The 19,797-nt window shown below is 40.5% G+C and overlaps 1 protein-coding gene across 11 annotated transcripts in view; it reads right to left on the reverse strand.

Annotated features, from left to right (window-relative positions):
• C2CD5 (C2 calcium dependent domain containing 5) overlaps positions 1-19,797 on the reverse strand; it is a 128,291-nt gene that overhangs the window by 35,838 nt on the left and 72,656 nt on the right. For 9 of the 11 annotated variants that reach the window (XM_074937622.1, XM_074937630.1, XM_074937648.1 and 6 more), the window contains 4 exons: positions 18,821-18,916; positions 16,695-16,886; positions 5,774-5,960; positions 2,571-2,735 (listed from right to left, as the gene is read on the reverse strand). In XM_074937622.1, coding sequence (XP_074793723.1) covers positions 2,571-2,735; positions 5,774-5,960; positions 16,695-16,886; positions 18,821-18,916 — 640 coding nt within the window. Of the gene's footprint in view, positions 1-2,570; positions 2,736-5,773; positions 5,961-16,694; positions 16,887-18,727; positions 18,917-19,797 lie in introns of all 11 variants that reach the window. The other 2 variants (XM_074937607.1, XM_074937613.1) reach the window with 1 other exon arrangement.

Here is a 19,797-nt window from a genome sequence, read left to right on the forward strand (position 1 = left end):
AAACTAATTTGAAAATTTAACAACTTGCCATCACATAGTTCTAAGACTCAGAACATTCTGAATATCATTCTACTTAGAAATAATTCTGTCGACAATATAAATCATATTTTCTGCTTTTAATTCCATCCTGCCCCTTTTATTTTAGAATTTTCTTTATTACTACTAGGGATATATGCATACAGGATTTATCTCCCTCATGTCAGTCATTCCTGCTACTTATATCACAGACCAGGATTACTGCTTCTGGAAAGGAGTAAGAATTAGCTCCACAACAGCCAATTGTGGTGACTTAAAGAGAGTTGTATATACAAAAATTCTGGTTTTATACAACATCCCTTGGTAATGACAAACGGTGAAATAAACTCATTTTTCATTATACACATAGATAATGCACACAGTGACTGTAAGAAATATGTCAGATCTATTAATAACAATGACAGATGAACCGCTGAAGTCTAACTGTTTAAGACAAAAAACCTGTTCACGTTGTACATTTTTTGTTATTTTAATTTTTTGTCCCAGTCAGTTTCCCCTCAGCTTTAATAACAGATGTTGCATATTCTGCATCAAATTGAGAGAGGGGAATAAAATGTATCAACACTATCCCTATCAGTGATGAGTAATGTTAACCAGATCTGAAAGTAATTGCATCCACTCTACCTCAAGTTTCTGGATACGTTAAGGATTATATGAGATGTACCATATCTACTTATTTCTGTATAAGAGGAAAGTTAAGAACAAAAAACTGCTAGCGAATCTTCCTGAAGACTCTCTCAGTTTACTAGGGAAGATGAAGTGATTTTGGTCTATTGAAAAAAAAATGTAGATTGTGTAATGCAGAGATCTTCCTGTAATCAAAGAGCCGAAGACTCCATGACACCTATTAGAGACCTCACTATGCCAATCTAATTAACCTAGAGGCCACTCAGGCCTGCTCTACACTGAAAAATTTAACACCCTGAGCACTGTCGTTAGGTCGACCTAGCCACCCGTGTAGATGCCGCAAGGCTGACGGAAGAACTCTTCTGTTGACCTAGTTACTGCCTCTCAGAGTGGTGGATTAACTACCTCTTCTGCAGATGCAGGAAGTGCCTATACTGCAGTGCAGCAGCGGCACCACTGTAGTGCTTGTAGCATAAACAGCCTCAGTTACTAAGGAGAATGGGGTGCATTAAAAAACCATCAGATAGAGGTAAAGAGAAAACTTTGCATGGAGCATTTCGACCTAGAATAATTTTTTTTATGGCAGCTACAAATCATAGAAAAATTGGATTTATATTGGAATTGTTGATACAGGCTTAGGGGCCCTATTTCGCAGAAAGCAACTTCCATGTTTTCTGCCTCACAGTGGTCAACGACACCTCCAGCTACACAGCTGCAAAGATTATCTATTTCAAAAAAAGATTAATTTTCCTTCTTGGGAGTGGCTACCTACTGCTCATTCATGTGCACAAGAACATCACTCTTGCCAGAGTCTCAGCTTGGTTCTTGGGCAGGATGAGATCCTCTCTAGCTGACAGCTAGCCATAGAAACGAGACATGTTAAGCCCCTTCACAGTCCAAAAATCTGGAATCTATTTCTGTATTGGGACCAGTGAATTCCTATGATTCTAAGAAAGAGGGACAGTTACTGGCCAGCCTATAGGTCACCTTATATAAAAATACTTGGGTGGGGCAGAAGTCTCCCACAGTATTCTTCTCCAATGATGTAAATGGAAGGATCAAAGTGGAAAAAGGAGTACGGTAGATGTTCCCAGTTTCCCTACAACATTAGGGATATTTTTTCTTTATATGTATATTTTTTAAGTCTGCCAGGACTTGTCCTTTCCCTATTTTAGGGCTAGAGAAGAGCTAATCCTGCAGGAGGGCTGTAGGAATATCCAGGCAGTTACGGAATTGTATAGTGACAGAGATGGAAATCGTATTTATACTATTTTTTCTCCCCTTCAGCTACTCTTCAACTCCTAGCATGTAAGAATAGAGGATTTCAGGAGGCTCTCTGTGCAGACTAACCTCTCTCTCTATTAGGATGGTCTGCAGTGGAGCTAGGTTGTGAAGCCTGGAAGGCTATGCATATTTGAGTCTAGAGTGGACTCTTACCTACAGAACCATGGTATACCATATTAATTACTTCCTGGTTATGAGGCTATAACTACAGCTGGAGCTAAAAACTCTAAGCCAAAGGATATGTTATTACCAAGTTAACAAGGAGTACATGCAGACTATTAGAGTGAAAGATGCTTTCTAACCTTCCACAGATACACTCCAACTGGCTACTGCTCTCAGAACTCCCTAATCCCTGAAATAATGAATCTGATTTGGGCAAATAAATGGGGAATTCTAAAGACATCAGCCATTCAGATCAGAGAGATTTACATATCTGCAATAAGGCGATTATATAAATCTCTGCTCTGATTGCCTCAGATAGAGTTCGGGGATTTTCATATTGATAAATAACCATGCACTCAAATCAAACCTCTTCAGTTATAGATCAGTAACCATTCTAGTTTAGTATGAACTGCATTTGACATAGAATTCTCCTTTTTGAGAGTTGTATAAACTTTACTTACAGGAGGGTTAATCTCATACAGCTCCTTGTTTTTTGCTATTGTATCATTTATTTTTTTTTGCATGTGAGAAATATGCTGTTCATAGGTGCCATCATTTGGAGTCTTCCCAGCAATCTGAATACCACCAGGGGGAGGTAAAGCTGTCAGATACACACCAGTGGCAGACTTCATAAAAAAAACAAAAAAACAAAAAAAAACAAAAGTCAGCAAGAAAACAACAAAGATGTTCAAGAACAAAATATGCCCTCTAAAGTTTTATTTTCAATGTTTATTTTTACTTCTACTGGTTTAAAATATTTATAGTTTTCAATACTGCACAGGATTTTAATGTATTCACCAGTACAATTTGTATGTTTATGTCATGGCCTGCTACTGTAGTAAATTAATCCATCTTTATTGTTTGTAGATTCAAAACAATACACCTTGCAGCATCTGAGGGAACTCTCCCTTATGGAAAATCTTGTTCCTTGATTCAAGAGCTCATCTTAAATATGAATAGAAATCTCTACTCTTTTCTAAAGGTTTCATGTCCAAAAATTTGTGACTGGTAATCAATACAACAAAAAGTGTGCTAAATATTTATTTATTCAGTTTATCCTCAACTTTAATAGGAGTTACATTGATGTAGACCTTAGTATTAACTCATTTTGCATAAACAAGTTAGAAAATCAAAATTTCCCAGTATAAAGGACTTTAATTTGTCTTTACAGTCACAGATCAGTATATAAACTAGTCAGATTACTGAAGCATCTCTTTTGCTCATTATTCAAATGAAAAAACAGAAAATGGAAGGTTTTCTGGCTTATTTCATAAGAATTTCTACAGTGTGAAAGCCAGATAGATATTTACCAGAACCCTACAGGTTCTTTCAACAAACCAACTTAAAAAAAAAAAAAGACTGAAATCACGTCAGGACTAAGTTATTTCAACTGTTTTCTTAACATTCACATTTCTGACAAAGAACATCTGTCAAGACAGTAGTCTAAGAAAGGAAAACATGTTTCACCATACACATTTTCGCTTCTGAGGACAGGGAAAATGAGGTTCTCGCTTCACTACTATGGAGATTTGGAATGAATCTGAAGAGATAACCCATAGGATCACCACATACACAGATAAAATCAGTTACTATAATCTTACCATTATCTCTTTCATCCCAAGTACACATTCAATCTGCTGAACATATCTGGGTATTGGATGCATTTGTATAATAAACTAGAACGTACACTGTTGAAGTTACTGAAGCTGACACATGTGAGATACCCAGGCAAAGACAACTGGGACATGGTATCGCTGCCAATGCCCAAGGCATGCTCACAGAAACAAAGACTCCAGACTCAGAATCATTACAGTGTCATTAGTGCGATGCAGTGCCTACATCTACGTAACAGCTGAAGTAAGACAGAGAAACAAAAACATGAGGGAGTTCAGTAGGTCCTAACATACTCTTGACCCAGTGACGTGACTTATCAGTGCCATTATCATCAGACATAGAATTAATGGAAGCTTTACACAGGCCAGGCCAGCAGTCGAAGACAGACAAGGATCAGAGGAGTCAAGGTTGAACCTCAACTCAGGCCTCAATCTGTGCTTCCTGGGAGACCACACAATTCAGTGAACTGCTGCTAACCACCAATGGAATTTTGCACCAACCGCACCAAGAACAGTGATGTCTAACCTTATAAAATGTTCTTCTAATTTCACAAAACCGTTTGTGTAAGTTTTGTATGATGGTGGAATTCTGGACAAATGGAGATATTTAAAAATTATAGTTTTATTAACAAGTGAGATGGTGGAAAGGAAGGAGACTGCCACCTTCTCACTGGCTCCAAACACCTTGATCCAAGATCAGACATGAGACATATCAGGCATCACTGTTCTTGAAAGAGTTGGTGCAAAATTCCATTGGTGCTTAGCAGCAGCTCAGCATATTGTTGGCTGTCCCACAAAGCACAGGTTGAGGCCTGAGTTGAGGTTCAACCTTGAATCCTCTGATCCTTGCCTGTTTTCGACTGCTGGCCTGGATAGCTTTGAGACTTCTATCAGCTGATAGTACTTAAAAAAGCTAGTGTTGGTGACATCTCTTGGCACCCAGTGGAGTTGGCTGACTCACACATTCAAAAACATGGCCTCTGAGGTCATCGGGGCCAACTTCTCATTGGAAGCGTTAATCAGGATGTAGAGAGCTTGAGAGCCTCTACTCAGGGCCCATCTGTTCACTGAGATGTCTTGGCAGAGATAGAATTAAGCTTGGCTATCCCAACCCCACACATCACAGGCAGAGCAGAGATGCCAGTGGTGCAACATTTTATAATTAGGCCTGGAATGCTTTCAACCTACTGACCATTACTTCTCTGCTATCAGAAAGCCAAAAAAAGGAGAGTATGGAATTAAAAACAAATACTATAAGGTATGTGTGTGCAGGGGATATTTATAAAATGTCAGTGAAAAATAAGAGAGTCTGGACAGCACAGTGGGTCTCCAAAATTCATTCTGGAATGTTTTTTTTTTTTGTTTTTTAAAAATCATATTTTATTTTAAACTAAACAGAAAGCAGCATCAAATTCATTCTATGAAAAACAGTACATCATAAGTACAGTTGAAAGGGTTGAGTACCTTGTAGAGTTAAGCTAATGCAACACCACAATGCAGCTCCTTTAGAGTTAATAGTTAGATGGAAAGTAGTAGAGGCATTAGAGGCCATCAGTATTACAATCAGAAGCAACAGGCTGGAGTGTTGTGGGTTCCTCTTTTTTACTAGCTGATAACCAAAGACTTACAAATACTCAGTGAGGGCAAATCCCATCTACCATGAACATGGAATGCAGTTTAAGGAGTCAAAACAGATCTTGACAGTAACCATTAAAGGAATTTATGTTTTTTCTACAGCATATGCCTATTGAGACATTTTGGGGGAAGCCTCCTGTACTTATGATACTTTCATCTACTACTTCAGTTTCAATAGAGTCCAATCTATTGTGTCTAGTATTCAAGGCAAGTCTGTTCTAATCTATCAACAAGAAGGTGGAAGTCTCCTTTCTTTCCATCATCTCACTTGTTATTAAAACTATAATTTTTAAATATCTCCATTCGCCCAGAATTCCATCATCATACAAAACTGGCACAAACAGTTTTGTGAAATTAGAAGAACAGAATATAATAGAATGAGGAATTCTAATTTATGCATTCAAAGTAACACTTACTGCCAAGCCCATCAGCATATTTTCACCCACTGTAATCTGAATCCTCAGACCGAACAGAGCATTCATTCCCTTCAATTTAAGTTTATTCATTAGCTGGGTGTGTACTTCATATTCCATAAATGGCAACAGATTACTGATGGATGTTGCATTTGCTTCAGCTTGAGCTTTCTTTTTTAGGCGACATAACCTGTTGATGGAAATTGTCACATACGTAGAATTAGACTGTTTTAAGATTGTAAACACTTTTAATTTTTAATCACTGATAAACTGTGTAAGTGATCAAAAGGAAATGTGCAGGCTTTTTATATCTGACAGACCATTCAAAGTTATTTTCTGGAATTTAATTCTTTAAAAAAAAAAAAACCATATTCTTAACCGTCAGTCAGCACAACATCAAATTGACCCTTTTTGGCTTTTAACAAATATTTGCTGTACATCTTTACCCTTAATTTCAGTCATATTTTAATAGGAAAATACCTGTTTAAACTAAAAAATGGAAACCTTGAACAAAAGTAATTTATAAAGCATGCACTTTAAAAAAATATTAAGAAATATCCCTTATTAAAACAAATTATAAAAACTGGAAAGCATGGCTTTTGTCAATTCTTTTAATGAAATCATGTTTACTTCTAGTAATCAAAATATACATAAAAATATACTCAGAAGGCAAGGAATATGCTTCACCCACTATGCCAGTGTTTTTCAACCCTTTTTTCATTTGCAGACTCCTAAAAAATTTCAAATGGCAGTATGGACCCCTTTGGAAATCTTAAACAGTCTGTGGACCGCCCTGGGGTCCACAGACCAGGGGCTTAAACCACTGTTCTATGGTAAGGACAACCCTTCCCAGATCCCTTAGACACAGTCCAAAGAACCTTAGGGTTCTGTGGATCACAGAAAACCACTTCATTGTACCTTTACAATTATTGGAGAGGTAAGGTCAGTGAAGCAATATCTTTTATAGGACCAACTTCCGCTGGTGAAAGAGACAAGTTTCTTTCTTCAGAGCTGAAGAAGAGCTCTGCATAGCTCAAATGCTTGTCTTTTTCACAACAGAAGTTAGTCCAGTAAAAGATATTACCTCACCCATGTTGTCTCTCTCATATCCTGGGACCAACACAGTTATAACTCCACTTTAAAAATATTGTACCAATACCTAATATAACTACATAACTGGAGAAGTGCTAACATGGTAATTTCAAATACACTGAGATGAAGTTTGACTACATTATACAAATATTTTATACTGGAAGTTGGTTCTGAATCTGAAAAGCAACCAATTCTGAGACACTTCTTTGTTGAGCTTTGAAATCATAACTAACATTGCTGAGGTGACCAGAGATGCTAATCCAGAGTGGTTAAAGAAATATTATAATTCCCATAACTGTACAGTTGCACTTGATACAGGTATTCAGGCTCACTTTGTCGCAGCAAATATTGAAGAAGGTGACACCCAGCATTCTTTACTACCTCTGCATGTCCTTTCAAATTTATGAGAACAGTCTTCCCCTTCTTGCGGACTTCCAACATATCAAAGAGTTTCTTTGATTTCTTCCTCACTATGGACAATTCAGTATGCAGGGCTCTGTCAGTGAAGAAATTACTTACCTATAACTGGAAGTTCTTCAAGATGTGTGGTCCCTATCTGTATTCCACAGAGGATTATATGCATGTGCCATGCATCCAGAGCTAGAGATTTTAAAAGAGGTAGTTTCCGTTAGTCCATGCATGCACCCTGGCTCCACCTCATGGTTTCATCTGAGGTGATAAAGGGTGAGGAGGACTGACTGTCTCGCAGAAGTAATAGCTACTAGAAAGGCACTCTTCATGGGGGGAGGGGGGGAGAGAGAGAGCGCATGAGGCTCAAAGGGTGACTTCGTTAACATTGTGAGGACAAGGTTGAGGTCCCATTGGGGAGTGACGGGCTGAACAGGAGGCCCTTCATAGGAAGGCCCTTCCAAAACCTGGTAGTCAAGGGGTGAGTAAAGGAATGTCCTTCGACCAGGGGGGCGGAAGGTACTGACAGCAGCCATGTGCACCCTGATGGAGTTGAGAGTAAGGCCAGATGTCTTTAGGGAGAGGATATAGTCCAAAAGAAGAAGAATGTCCACATCCTCGGGGCAAGACCCTTCCGCTGGGCCCATGAGGGGAAACACTTCCATTTGGCCCTATAGGATCGCCTTGTGGACTCCTTTCCATTATTTGAGAGGATGCCTTGTACTGCAGATGAACATTCCCACTTTAATGAAGGTGCTCATCCAAAAAACAGGCTCTGAGGTGAAGAGTTTGGGAATCAGGATGCCCAATACATCCACCTTGTTGCATGAGGAGTTCCAGGAAAAGTGGCAGTGGAAGTGGGGAGCACGCTGACATGCTGAGAACCAGGGGAAACCAGAACTGGTAAGGCCGAATGGGGCAATCAGAATGACCGTTGCTCTCTTCTATCTGATCTTGTGTAGGACTTGTGGCAGGGGCGGCAGGAAGGAAAGGTGTAATTGAGCTATCTGACCAGCAAAGGATTAGTGTGTCACCCTGGGAAAGGGCACCAAGTCCCCCAGAGCAGCACAGGGTGCATCTGCTGTTGACATAGGAGGCAAAGAGGTACCTGGCTGGAGTCTTCCAGCAGTCGAAAATGCTAGTGACCAGTGTCGTGGCGCTCCCATTCATGGTCAGTCATGAACTTTCTGCTGAGAGAGTCCACAATTACATTCTGAGTCCCAGGAAGGTATGCTGCTGCTAACAGGATCTTGTGGGCAAAGCCAGTCCCAAAGGTGAACTGCTTCTGCACAAAGCACAGGAAACCTTGTGCCCCATTTTCTGTTGATGTAATAAATGGTGGTGGCGTTATGAGGACAGGTTCTATCACTCCCCTTTGCAGCAGGGAGTCTACCTCTAGGGTGAGGATATGGTCATGAGAGTGGTCCCTGAAGCAAGGCCCGGGCAAGGGATGAGGATGAGGTTGCGTTTTGAACTCCATCATATAGCCATATCGGACGACATCCAGGATCCTCTTGTCCGTTATCACACTTCAAGGTGGTAAAAAGAGTGATAGGTGCTCCCTGAAGGGAGTGAGTCGGGTGCAAGGCATGAGGCAGGGTGGTTGGCAGCTCTCTAATTGCACTCATAAATAGTGCTTCTGGGAAGACTGGGTATGAGATGCAGAAGGTTGTGCTGATGAACCTGAGGGATGGGGTCACTGGGTCTTCTGCTGTTCGCAAGGAAGCTCATAGGGCCACTAGAGGAAGAATTGGGGAACTCTAAATTGCTGCTTTGGAGCCAGGTAGAACTTGCACTTGGGTGCCAGTGTGTAGAAACCTAGTGATCGCACAGTGGCTCTGGAATCCTTGAGGGAATGAAGGGAGCCTTCTGGCTGAAGAGATAAGACTCATCGAAAGGAAGGTCCTCTATGATGGTCTGTACTTCCCTCGGGAAACCTGATGAATGCAGCCATAATTCCCTTTGCAAGATGATCCCTGTAGCCATCATGCCCAAAGAAGTATCCGATGCGTCCACCGCAGCCTGCAGTGTTGTCCTCGCAACCAGATTCCCTCATCCAGGATAGCTGGGGCAGTTTGTCTGTGAAGTATGCCAATTTGCTATCGGTAAGGAAGTTGTGGTTTGCAAATAGAAGCCAGGTAATTTGAAATGCAAAACTGGCAGAGAAGAAAACGTTGTGACCCCCAAGGTCCAGGTGTTTGCCCTCTTTATCCACTGGGGTGGAACGTGAGTGTTGCTGATGGGCCCACTCCACTGCTGCCTGAATAACGAGAGAATTGGGTGGGGGGCGGGGGTGAACGAAGAGAAACTCAGACCCCATTGGAGGCACATACTTCCTTTTCTCTGCCTCTTTGGGTGGGTGTGCAGGTAGCTGGAGTGTGCCAGACAGTCCGGGCTGGTTGAAGAATGGCATAATTGATTGGTAGGGCCACTCTGGCTGGTGCCGAGGCAGTAACATCTCAAGCAATTGGTGCAGCTTGTCTTGCACTTCCTCCAGTGGAATATGGAGGGCATCAGCCACCCTACATAACAGTTCTTGGAATTGACGGTAGTCATCTGGGAGTGAGGAGGAAATCGAAGAATCGCTGTGTCCAGGGATAATGAGAGGAAGTGCTCCAGTTCTGGCCTAAGCATCTAAGTCGGACTAAGACGTGCATACTCCAAAAGTTGTTTGGAATGCCTTCTCGAGGATGGTTGAAGGGGCAAGAGTGGAGACTCCTCACAAGCGGGAACGTGGATACTGCAGCCACAACCCCCCAGTACAGCCATCCCAGCGGATGCTGTGGAGGGACCCATGGAGCATAGTACCAATGACCCCAGTGCTGTGCAAAGACAGAGTACTGCCATTGAGCTGGTAGGGCTGTGTGGTATTCACATCGGCAGAACGGGAGGGGCAGACCCTGAGCCCTGTCTGAGTTCTCCCAGGCTGAGAAATCAGAGCTCAGTTCGAATGGCTGTGCCAGCAAAACCACAGGAGACTCAGAGGAGTGGGCAGGAACACAGCCCGAAGGAGGCAAGTCTAAGGTTCGGGAGCGCACCCTCCAAAGACGCTACAGCATTTGAACACATGGAGATCTCACCTCAGCCAGCGCAAATAGTTCATGAGGCTCGGGGGCTGATTCGAGTTTCCCCAGTGTGAGCAGTAGGAGTTCCTCAGTTGGAACAGGAGCTCAGGACTGTTTTGGAATCAAAGATTCCCTTGACTTCAGCAGTACCAACCTGGAAGGAGTACATGGCTCAGTGGATGGAACCGACATTCTGTGCAGCTTTTTATCGTGTTTGTGTGCCTTGGAATGCGTTGCTTCTCCATGATGGGAACTCTTAAACAGTATCCTTTTTGGACCTAGAGGAAGAATTACTGCCATATTTATGTACATGCTTCCTTGTCTCACGGCTAGGACCTGACAAGTGGTCCACAGCACTGGTACCAGCAGAACTGAACTGGGAGGTGCAGTAGGAAGTGCGTTTTTAGATTGCTCAGGCTGACGTACGGGGGGGTTCCCCCCCACCTGCCTGCCAGTGGCCTCATGGCGACCTCCATGAGGTGCTTCTTGAGGTGGAGAGCCTGGCCTTCCCAGTTACGGGCTGGGAAAGAGAGGCAGATACTGGACCAAGATGAAATGTGGGCTTCCCCCAAGCAGTAAAGGCAGCGTTAGTGCTCATTGTTGACCGAGAACGAGTGAGGACACGAAGTGCATAATCCCCCCAGTACCCATGCATGGGTACTGGGGGCAGGTGGGCAACTGGTGAAATGGCATCCCAAAGTCCTTACAATCCTAAAACTACTACTACTACACTAAAAGCTACTACAAAAATAATAAAATAATAACTATGTACAGGAATAAAATTATTTTTTCTCAGTTTGTAGAAGTGCATCACAAGAGAGGAGAGAACAGAAGAGGCTTTGACTCAGACCATGCAGTGGTGAAAAGGAGCTAAGGGCACAGACGGTCCACCCTGCCCATTATCACCTTGGATGAAACCATGAGGCGGAGCATGGGCATGTGCACAGACCAACGGACATTACTACTTTCAAAATATCTGGCTCCGGATACATGGCACATACGTATAACCCTCAATGGAATACAATAGGGACTATCACTTGAAAAACCAGAACTTCCAGAACTAGCTACAGTCATCAAAAGGAAAGATGAAGGTTGCAATGACACTGCACTGACAAAGCAGAAAAGGACTGGCTTCTGTGCTACCTTGAAGCTTTTCATATTTTCAAATTCTTCTTCTTCTATCAGGATCTGACCAAATCTCTTGCGGGATAATCAGTAGAAGGGAAGTAGGCTTAGGAGGTGATGGTCTCCCCTTACAGATGCACTATATATTGAAAAAACATCTCAAAGGAAGACACTTATGATGGCTGATGCCACATAGGCCAAACTACATAAAGGCTGAGGGGGTAAGACTGCAGTGGCATCATAACAGAACTGCCACCAGAGAGAGGAGTCCAAAGTGAAAGACTGCATATTTAGGGTGATCTAGGGAACAAACATCCTAAGTCTTAGGTGAGTGAGAAAAGGACCATTTCATAGCTAAGTCTGCATACCCAGGAATCAGAGGTCCACTAAGAAGAACCTAAAGATCCTGTTGTCCAATGCACTACTGGAAGGCACTCAACATTATGGTGACGAAGGTAATATAAGAATCTATACAGAATACAACGTCACATGAAACTGAGGCAAAACCTTCCAACCGTTAGATCTGACTTCTGAAATGAAGGCATGAAGAATCAAAAGAGATTGCCTGCTTTGTCTGTTTAGATTGTAAACTCTTTAGGGCAGTGACTGCCACTTACTATGTGTGTCTATATAGCAGTCGGAGAACACTTCAGTCTCTCTGGTCACTCGATTTACAGACCTAAAAGTGGCAATATTACAACAAAAAAACTTCAAAAACAGACTCCAACGAGAGACTGCTGAATTGGAATTAATTTGCAAACTGGACACCATTAAATTAGGCTTTACTAAAGACTGGGAGTGGATGTGTCACTACACAAAGTAAAACTATTTCCCCATGTTTATTTTTCCCCCCTACTGTTCCTCACACGTTCTTGTCAACTGCTGGAAATGGCCCACCTTGATTATCACTACAAAAGGTTTTTTTTCCCCTCTCCTGCTGGTAATAGCTCACCTTACCTGATCACTCTTGTTACAGTGTGTATGGTAACACCCATTGTTTCATGTTCTCTGTGTATATAAAATCCTCCTACTGTATTTTCCACTGCATGCATCCGATGAAGTGAGCTGTAGCTCACAAAAGCTTATGCTCAAATAAATGTTAGTCTCTAAGGTGCCACAAGTACTCCTTTTCTTTTTTGCAACTAGTACAATGGGTCCTCAACCTGGCTTGAAATATCTAAGGACTACTGTAGTATCAATAAATTATTATTACGGTCTGCTTAGGCCAAAACATCCAAATTCTCTCAAAAGAATGTAGTCAGACTCAAGTAGCTCACAGAAGGAAGCTACTGCAGCAGAGACAAACATGCTATCAATCATCAGAATTTCCACTCAAACTGACAGATTCCTCTACCTTTTATGGTACAATCAGCTCCGTCCTACTAGCTCGATGACTGTGCTTAGATTCAAGATGTTTCTTAAAGGTGGAGCAGAAGAGAACCACATACTCCTCATAAGCCTGTCCCACCTGAAATTTCATGCCCTTTAGTTTTTCTCCTAACAGGTATTTTGTGGCTGCTTCAGTTTCAAGGTATGGAAAATTTCAGTGTCCATCAGCAGAACTTACAAGACTTGTTAATTAGTGAGAGTTTACATCTATTCAAGGTAAACTTGAAAGGGCTAAAAAAAGGGAAAACTGAGCACCCCTTCAGAAAGTGTTCTTCTCCAAGGCATTGGAAGTCCCTGATGTACTTGTATACTTATCATGTTTAGAAAGAAATAGGAAAGGAAATCCCACCCCTCTGACCAGACTATTATCTGCCCCACTATCCCTGGCTGAATTTGGCTCCATCACACATGCTACAGCTCAAGAAGCCCTGGAATAATATTAGAGTCACAACCTGTGAAATGAATCCATGCCAGCACAACTATGCTCACTACTAATGGAAATTATCAATGCCTCCTTCAGAAAAGCACACTTAAATTCCTTGAAAAATGCAATAGTTCACACAGTCCTCATGAAGCCAACACTAAACCCTAAAGATCTCTCCAACTTCCTATTCCTGGTCAAAATAATTGAGAAAGTACTAACCCCCAAGCTTCAACCACATCTCATATGTGTCAACATCTTGGATGCTCCCCTGAGGAGGGTTCAGACCATGGTACAGAACAGAATCTGCTCTAATGTCACTAAAAGATGATCTCATAGCCATGGACACAGCTAAGACCTACATGCCCATACTGTTGGATCTCTCTGCCTTTCATTCAGTGGACCACAAAGTACTACTAGCATGTCTACATAACATAGCAGAAGTAGATGGTCCAGCACTACACTTGCTCCAATTGATCCCACAAGGATCCATACTATCTCCTCTTCTCTTCAATATCTACATGAGACCACTGGAAGAGACAGCGAGATGCCATCATCAGGCTTAGAGTTGCCAACAATACGCTGATGACACTGAACTACGTATCTCATTCTCAATTGATTCAACCACCATTACTAAAAAGTTGTCAGCAAGTGTGTAAGAAATCAGTTCTTGGACGAAAAGCAACTGGTTCAAGCTGAATCCAGGAGAAACTGAAGCGCCGATGGTCGGAAAGGGGAAACGCTTCCAAAAGCTGGTCCAAACACTGTCTCCAGCTTCCATTGAAGATGTCTAGTCTACATTTCTCAATGTAGCGTAAATACTCAGGGTCCCCTTTCACTCCTCGAAACGCTTGCATGACCAAGTAGCATCAGTTTCCAAAAATGCCAGCTTTCACTTCCAATTTGCCAGGAAGCTTCACCCCTTCCTCCTGAAGGAGGGCCTGACCACAGTAATCCATGCATTTTTCACTTCCAGGCTGGATTACTACAATTCACTATATCTAAAGCTGAATGTGAAGGCAATGTACAGGCTCCAGCTGGTACAGAATGCACCTGCCCATCTTACCCATGGTTCAGGCCACTATGACCTCTTCAAGCTTGTGCTCAAGTCCCTCCGTTGGCTTCCAGTTAGCTTCCGATGTCAGTTCAAGACCTTATTCCTTATTTTCGAAACAATTACTAGACCAAGTCCCAGCTACATCAAAGACTGAATTTCAATCTATGAACCACCACAACAGCTCTGCTCTTCTGGGACAACACGGATCCCAAAGCCAAGGACGAAGCATGTGAGAGGTGAGGACAAAGTATTCTCTACTGAGCGGATCCAGCTCGGAGATCAGAAAAACCCAGAGTCTGACCATCTTTAGGAAAAAGTTGCAAAGACTTCCTCTTTAAGAAAGCCTTTCCACCACAAGTGATACAATTATAATACAATTCTCACTCCATGAAATCCACCATGGACTTTTGTTATTGCAATTGATTTTATGTAGAAGGTGCTCAGATACAACAGTGATGGGCAGCCATATAAAAACTTAGATAAAACAGATATATTACCACCACATGATGCAAAATGTTGAATTTGAACTTAAATCAGAATTCTTTCTAGTCTGTCATAAAGATGATTAGCTTTGAACTCAACAGAAGTAGACAGGAATCTGCTTGGAAGCATGTAATAGCACTATTCTAAATTACTACTAGCTAGTGTGTCTCTCTCAAACACCCCCATCTTCCCCCTCACACACTAAAAACCTAAAGAGAAAGAAAAAAGGCAAACAGTATCAGTCTTACACAGCAGTCTAAACTGAACAGTAGTTTTAAAACCTCTGTCTGTGGCAGCAGAAAAGGAACTGAAGGTAGTTGGAATCACAGAGCCTTACGTAGTCGTACACCAAATGCTCAGAGATGTAAAATAAGATATACATGTGGTCATTATTTCTATATGGTTCTCAGACTTGCAACACTTAGGCAAACATTCGCCTCAACAGAAGCATCTTCCATCTGACATTATGAAATTCATACACCCTAATGAATTAAACTTTACAGAAAATCAGAGATAGTAATGTATTTTTGTATTTCAGTTGAGGAAACTGAGGCACAGACAAGGTAAGTGACTTCTTCAAGATCACACAAGTTAAGGGAAGAGCCACCCATGTCATGACTCTCATTCCTGTTCTTTCGTCACATCCTCTACTTCTACTGACAGAAGCACACTAGGAGGAAGGCACAACATTATCAATTATCACATAAATAAGCCAACCTCACTTTACAGCAACAATTACCTGGAGTAACAGGACTATAGGAGTTCCTCCTGGATCATCCTCACACCAACTCAGTAACTTTCCAGAGGTGCCCCTATTTGATTTATTATGGCTGAAGCTAACCGAATATGTCAAGGAATCTGCGTTGGTGTATGTACGGTATATGCGGTAGTTAGAATGGCAAAACAATGAAAATTAAGTACTGTATAACTGAATAGGAAATTACAATATCATAACAAAATTAATATAAATCTAGGGACATTGAATCTGCCCTTCTCTCACATAATTTGTACTGTGCTACTACTGCATATGTGATTGTCTAAACAACACTGCTACATTTCTGGAAAGTAGTGTAGTACATCCTCCTGCGAAAGTTTTTACCAATATTAAGAACACGTGGAATCTTAAGTTTTAGTTACATCTTTTAGTACAATATCATAACCTATTTGCAAAGAACCACCCAAGATAATTAGTAACGCTTTTAGGAACCTCTGACAAGAAATAATCATGGTATGATCTTGCATTCTCCAATATAATGGGGCTAAATGAAAAACGCTGTAGCAAAAATGTCTTTTCTGTTGCTATGTTTCACCTCAGTCATCATTTCAAAGGAGAATTTTGTTTTACATCTTAGTATGATTATGGGACCTCCATTCTGACCAAACCACCATAGAACCAGTCATGTGACCCACTCCACTGGTTCACTATTTTGAATTATTTTAACCTGAGCATATGAAGCATATGCAACCTTAATTCTGTACTTGCAAGTATTTGCTCTCCATAGCCATGTGGGCTGAATACAATAATTTTAGTAGGTATTACAGCATAGCTGTTGGAACTAGGGGTACTGGGGCTGTAGCAACATCCCCTGGCTTGAAGTGGTTTCTATCATACATAGGATTTACAGTTTGGTTCAACAGCTCTCAGTATCCCCACAATACAAATTGTTCCAGCCCCCCTGTCCTATAGACTAGTGTAAGTAAAAAGCACAAAACTAAAGTTAATGACAGCACAACAGGAAAAAAACAAGTTTTCATTTAGCTGCCAGTTATTACACATAACTGAACATAAAATATAAAATTTGCTCTTTTGTTGAACTACAGTAAGAGGAAAATTTCTAATGTTCTCCAGCACAGTAGTAAGAAAATAAATATTTTCACAGATACCTGGCTTGAATAAGACATCCTTTCCCAATAACCATTGCCTCTGCAGGCAGATCTATTGTTGTGAAAAGAACATCAGGAACCTTTTGCTTTCTGCAGTTGTAACAGTATGTGAGATGAGCAGGGAATGGCATGTTCAGTTCATCATATGGTATGTGGCAAAATCCACAACCTGGAGGTGAAGTTTCTTCTATCCTAAAAGTACATTTTGGAAAAGTATATTTAAAACATCTGTGCACTATCTTAACAAGAAATACTATGTGCATGTAGTATAAAACTGGCCTATACATACAACTACATAAGCCACACATATGGAGTCAAATTCTGTTCTACTGCATCTGTGCAACAGGTTAATAGGATTGCATCAATGTAACAGAGCAGAATTAGGTCACATGCTATTCTCTGAAACGATACATATAGTATCTGTGCAGCTAACAGTTATCCAGGGATCAAAAACCAACAGTATAAAATGGCCAGTGGTTATATTAGCCTAAGATATTATTGCAATAGCTTTAAGATCTAATTCTTGCTAGCTGCGTGTAATCTAGTATAGCACACCTTTATAAAAGACTCTGCTGGGTAAATACGTACCAAATCTCTTACATGGACTATGTTTGAATAACGTATACAAAATTAAGCAGCAGAAATTAAATGTGCCAGTCATCCTACTGGAGAACAGTATAATACAGGTAGTCATTAAAAAGAAAGACCCATACAGAACTTCCCAAGCTACAGCATTAAGAAAAACTCACTATTCACTTAACTGAAACAAAATATCTAGGCAGAATTGTTGCAAAAACACATGGAAGACTATAAACAATATAGTCTGAACAAATTACGATTTTGTAACATACTATGTAAGAGCCTCATTGTAAAATTTTGTCCTGCACAGTAATTTTTCTTCTCAAAGAACTCTGAGTAAAATTTTCAAAATAACTTAAGTGACTTAGGAACATAAGTCCCGTTGACTTTAAGAGAGATTTGGGCACTAAGGAGCCTAAGTCATTTTTGAAAATGAGACAGACTTTCTGTACATATTTCACATTTGGTTGCTTTATTATCAGTCAGCTTTTATTATTGAAAATAAATGTGATTCTCCCTTTAAACAACACATTCAACAAGCTTATAAAATATATCATCAAAAACTGAATTTTTATTTTGTTTTAACATTAAAAACTTGACATTTCTTTCAATGTCAGCAGGGGAAGGAGAGGTTGAACAAGTGTATTAAAAGTTCTGTTGGGACAGAAAAAAAGCAAAGGAAGGGGTTTTTTTTGTTTGTTTAAAGGGGTTAAAACTGCAGTTTCAAAGAACTGATCAACAAGTAGTATTTGCAGGGAAAAGTAATACTCAGTCTCTTCCGAACGAAATGAAAAAAGAAAAAGCTAAATATTAAGATAAAATTGTATCACTTTGCCATGATGCACTGTATCTTTTGGACTGACTAATCCCTAAGGATATATGATTATTATTCCAGTGAAGATACCGAAAAAGTCCTACTGACATGCAATAGTTTGCATATCTTGACTGCCTGCAAAATAATTATTTTGCAAGCCCCCCCCCAAAAACAAAGCTAACAGCCAAAAATTTGTGTTAGCCAATTCATTTTCTTTTCCACCAACCTTTATGATTTTGTTTATAATCTTCAGTTTAAACACGCATTTTTAAATGCTTGTCTTACTCACTTCTGTTTTACACTCAAAGCTATTTTATTTTCTATACAGCCATTGAACACAACAAAGACAATGGTCCACATACTACAGCCAAACCAAGATTTGGCTTATACAAATTATCATATGACTGTCACTTTTTTGTAGTGTGCTACAAAGGTAAGAAAGATACGTGAAGAGTGGCAAAGGAAAAGACTGAGTTATAATTCTGTGGTTAGTAGTCAAACATGTTACCTTATTCAGACTGTTAGAAATAAAAACAGAAAATCTAATTTGGTGCAGAGTTCCATTACTTCTGTTGTTGTTGTTAGTGAAAATCAGTAAAGTGGTTGGTCCCGCATCCTGCACTGTAACACTGTAACCTACCCTAATAGAGAAGAACTATCTTGGTTCTGAGGAAAAAAATCAACCTCTCCCTTCTCTGACCCTATGGAAAAGAAGCCAGGCTGCCATGACAACCTTTGTTCCAAACAGCCTTCCATGGTGCCATCCTGGAGAAACCTAGGGTTCAGTACAGCTGCTGAGCCAGACGCGGACAAAATACAGACCTCTTCACTATAAAAAGAAAAGAATTACAAAGAAGTGAATTCCTGATCTGGTGTTAAATATCTTTTTTTAAAAGCCATAAATTTAAAAAGCTTGTTCAAAAGCCACAGTGAATTAAATATAACTGTTAACCTTAGTGGAATCATGGTACCATTAATAACAATACCTAGCAAATTAACCAATTAATCCACACAAACAGTCTTTTGATGTATTACGCCCATTTTAAATGGAGAGAAATGGATGCAGATAGATAAGAGACATGCCCAAAGCTACAAAGAGAATCAATATAGGAGGTGGAATTTGAAAACAGGGATTCCTGGTTCCCACTTCTGTTCTCAGCCCACTAGATTACCCAGGAAATATAGATTTAAGAAAGTTTTTGGATTCTACAGATTAGAGTGCCTGGGAATGTTGCAGACAAGGTGTAGCTGTTTACCAAAGTTAAGGGTGGGAGCTGAGAACCCCCATCACCTGATATCATTCATTGTCAAAATGAAGTTACAAAGCAATACTGACAAGTTGCTTCTTGGTAACTCGGGATAAAAGACAGCAAAAAAAAAAAAGAGTAAAATTTTAAAGTAAGAACACTGTTACATCTAAGTGATATACTCTATTCTTGGTTTAAAAGTTAAACAGTTATCAAAGACCACACAACAGTTAATGTGTCTACAATTTTACACGTTAGACAGTGAACCAAGCCTAGATGGGTAAACACTAAATCAAACACATTATGCTGAAAAACAAAGAGATACCCTTCGTCCTTTCTTAGAATGAGAAATTTGTCTTATTTACCTGTAATTCTTCCTAATTTATTTTATTTACCTGTAATCCCTCCTCTTGACCCCCCCCCCAACACAGATACAGCATGTCTGGCAGGCCAATACTGTAAA

Source organism: Natator depressus, chromosome 1 (genome assembly GCF_965152275.1).
Source record: "Natator depressus isolate rNatDep1 chromosome 1, rNatDep2.hap1, whole genome shotgun sequence".
Classification (NCBI taxonomy): domain Eukaryota; kingdom Metazoa; phylum Chordata; order Testudines; family Cheloniidae; genus Natator; species Natator depressus.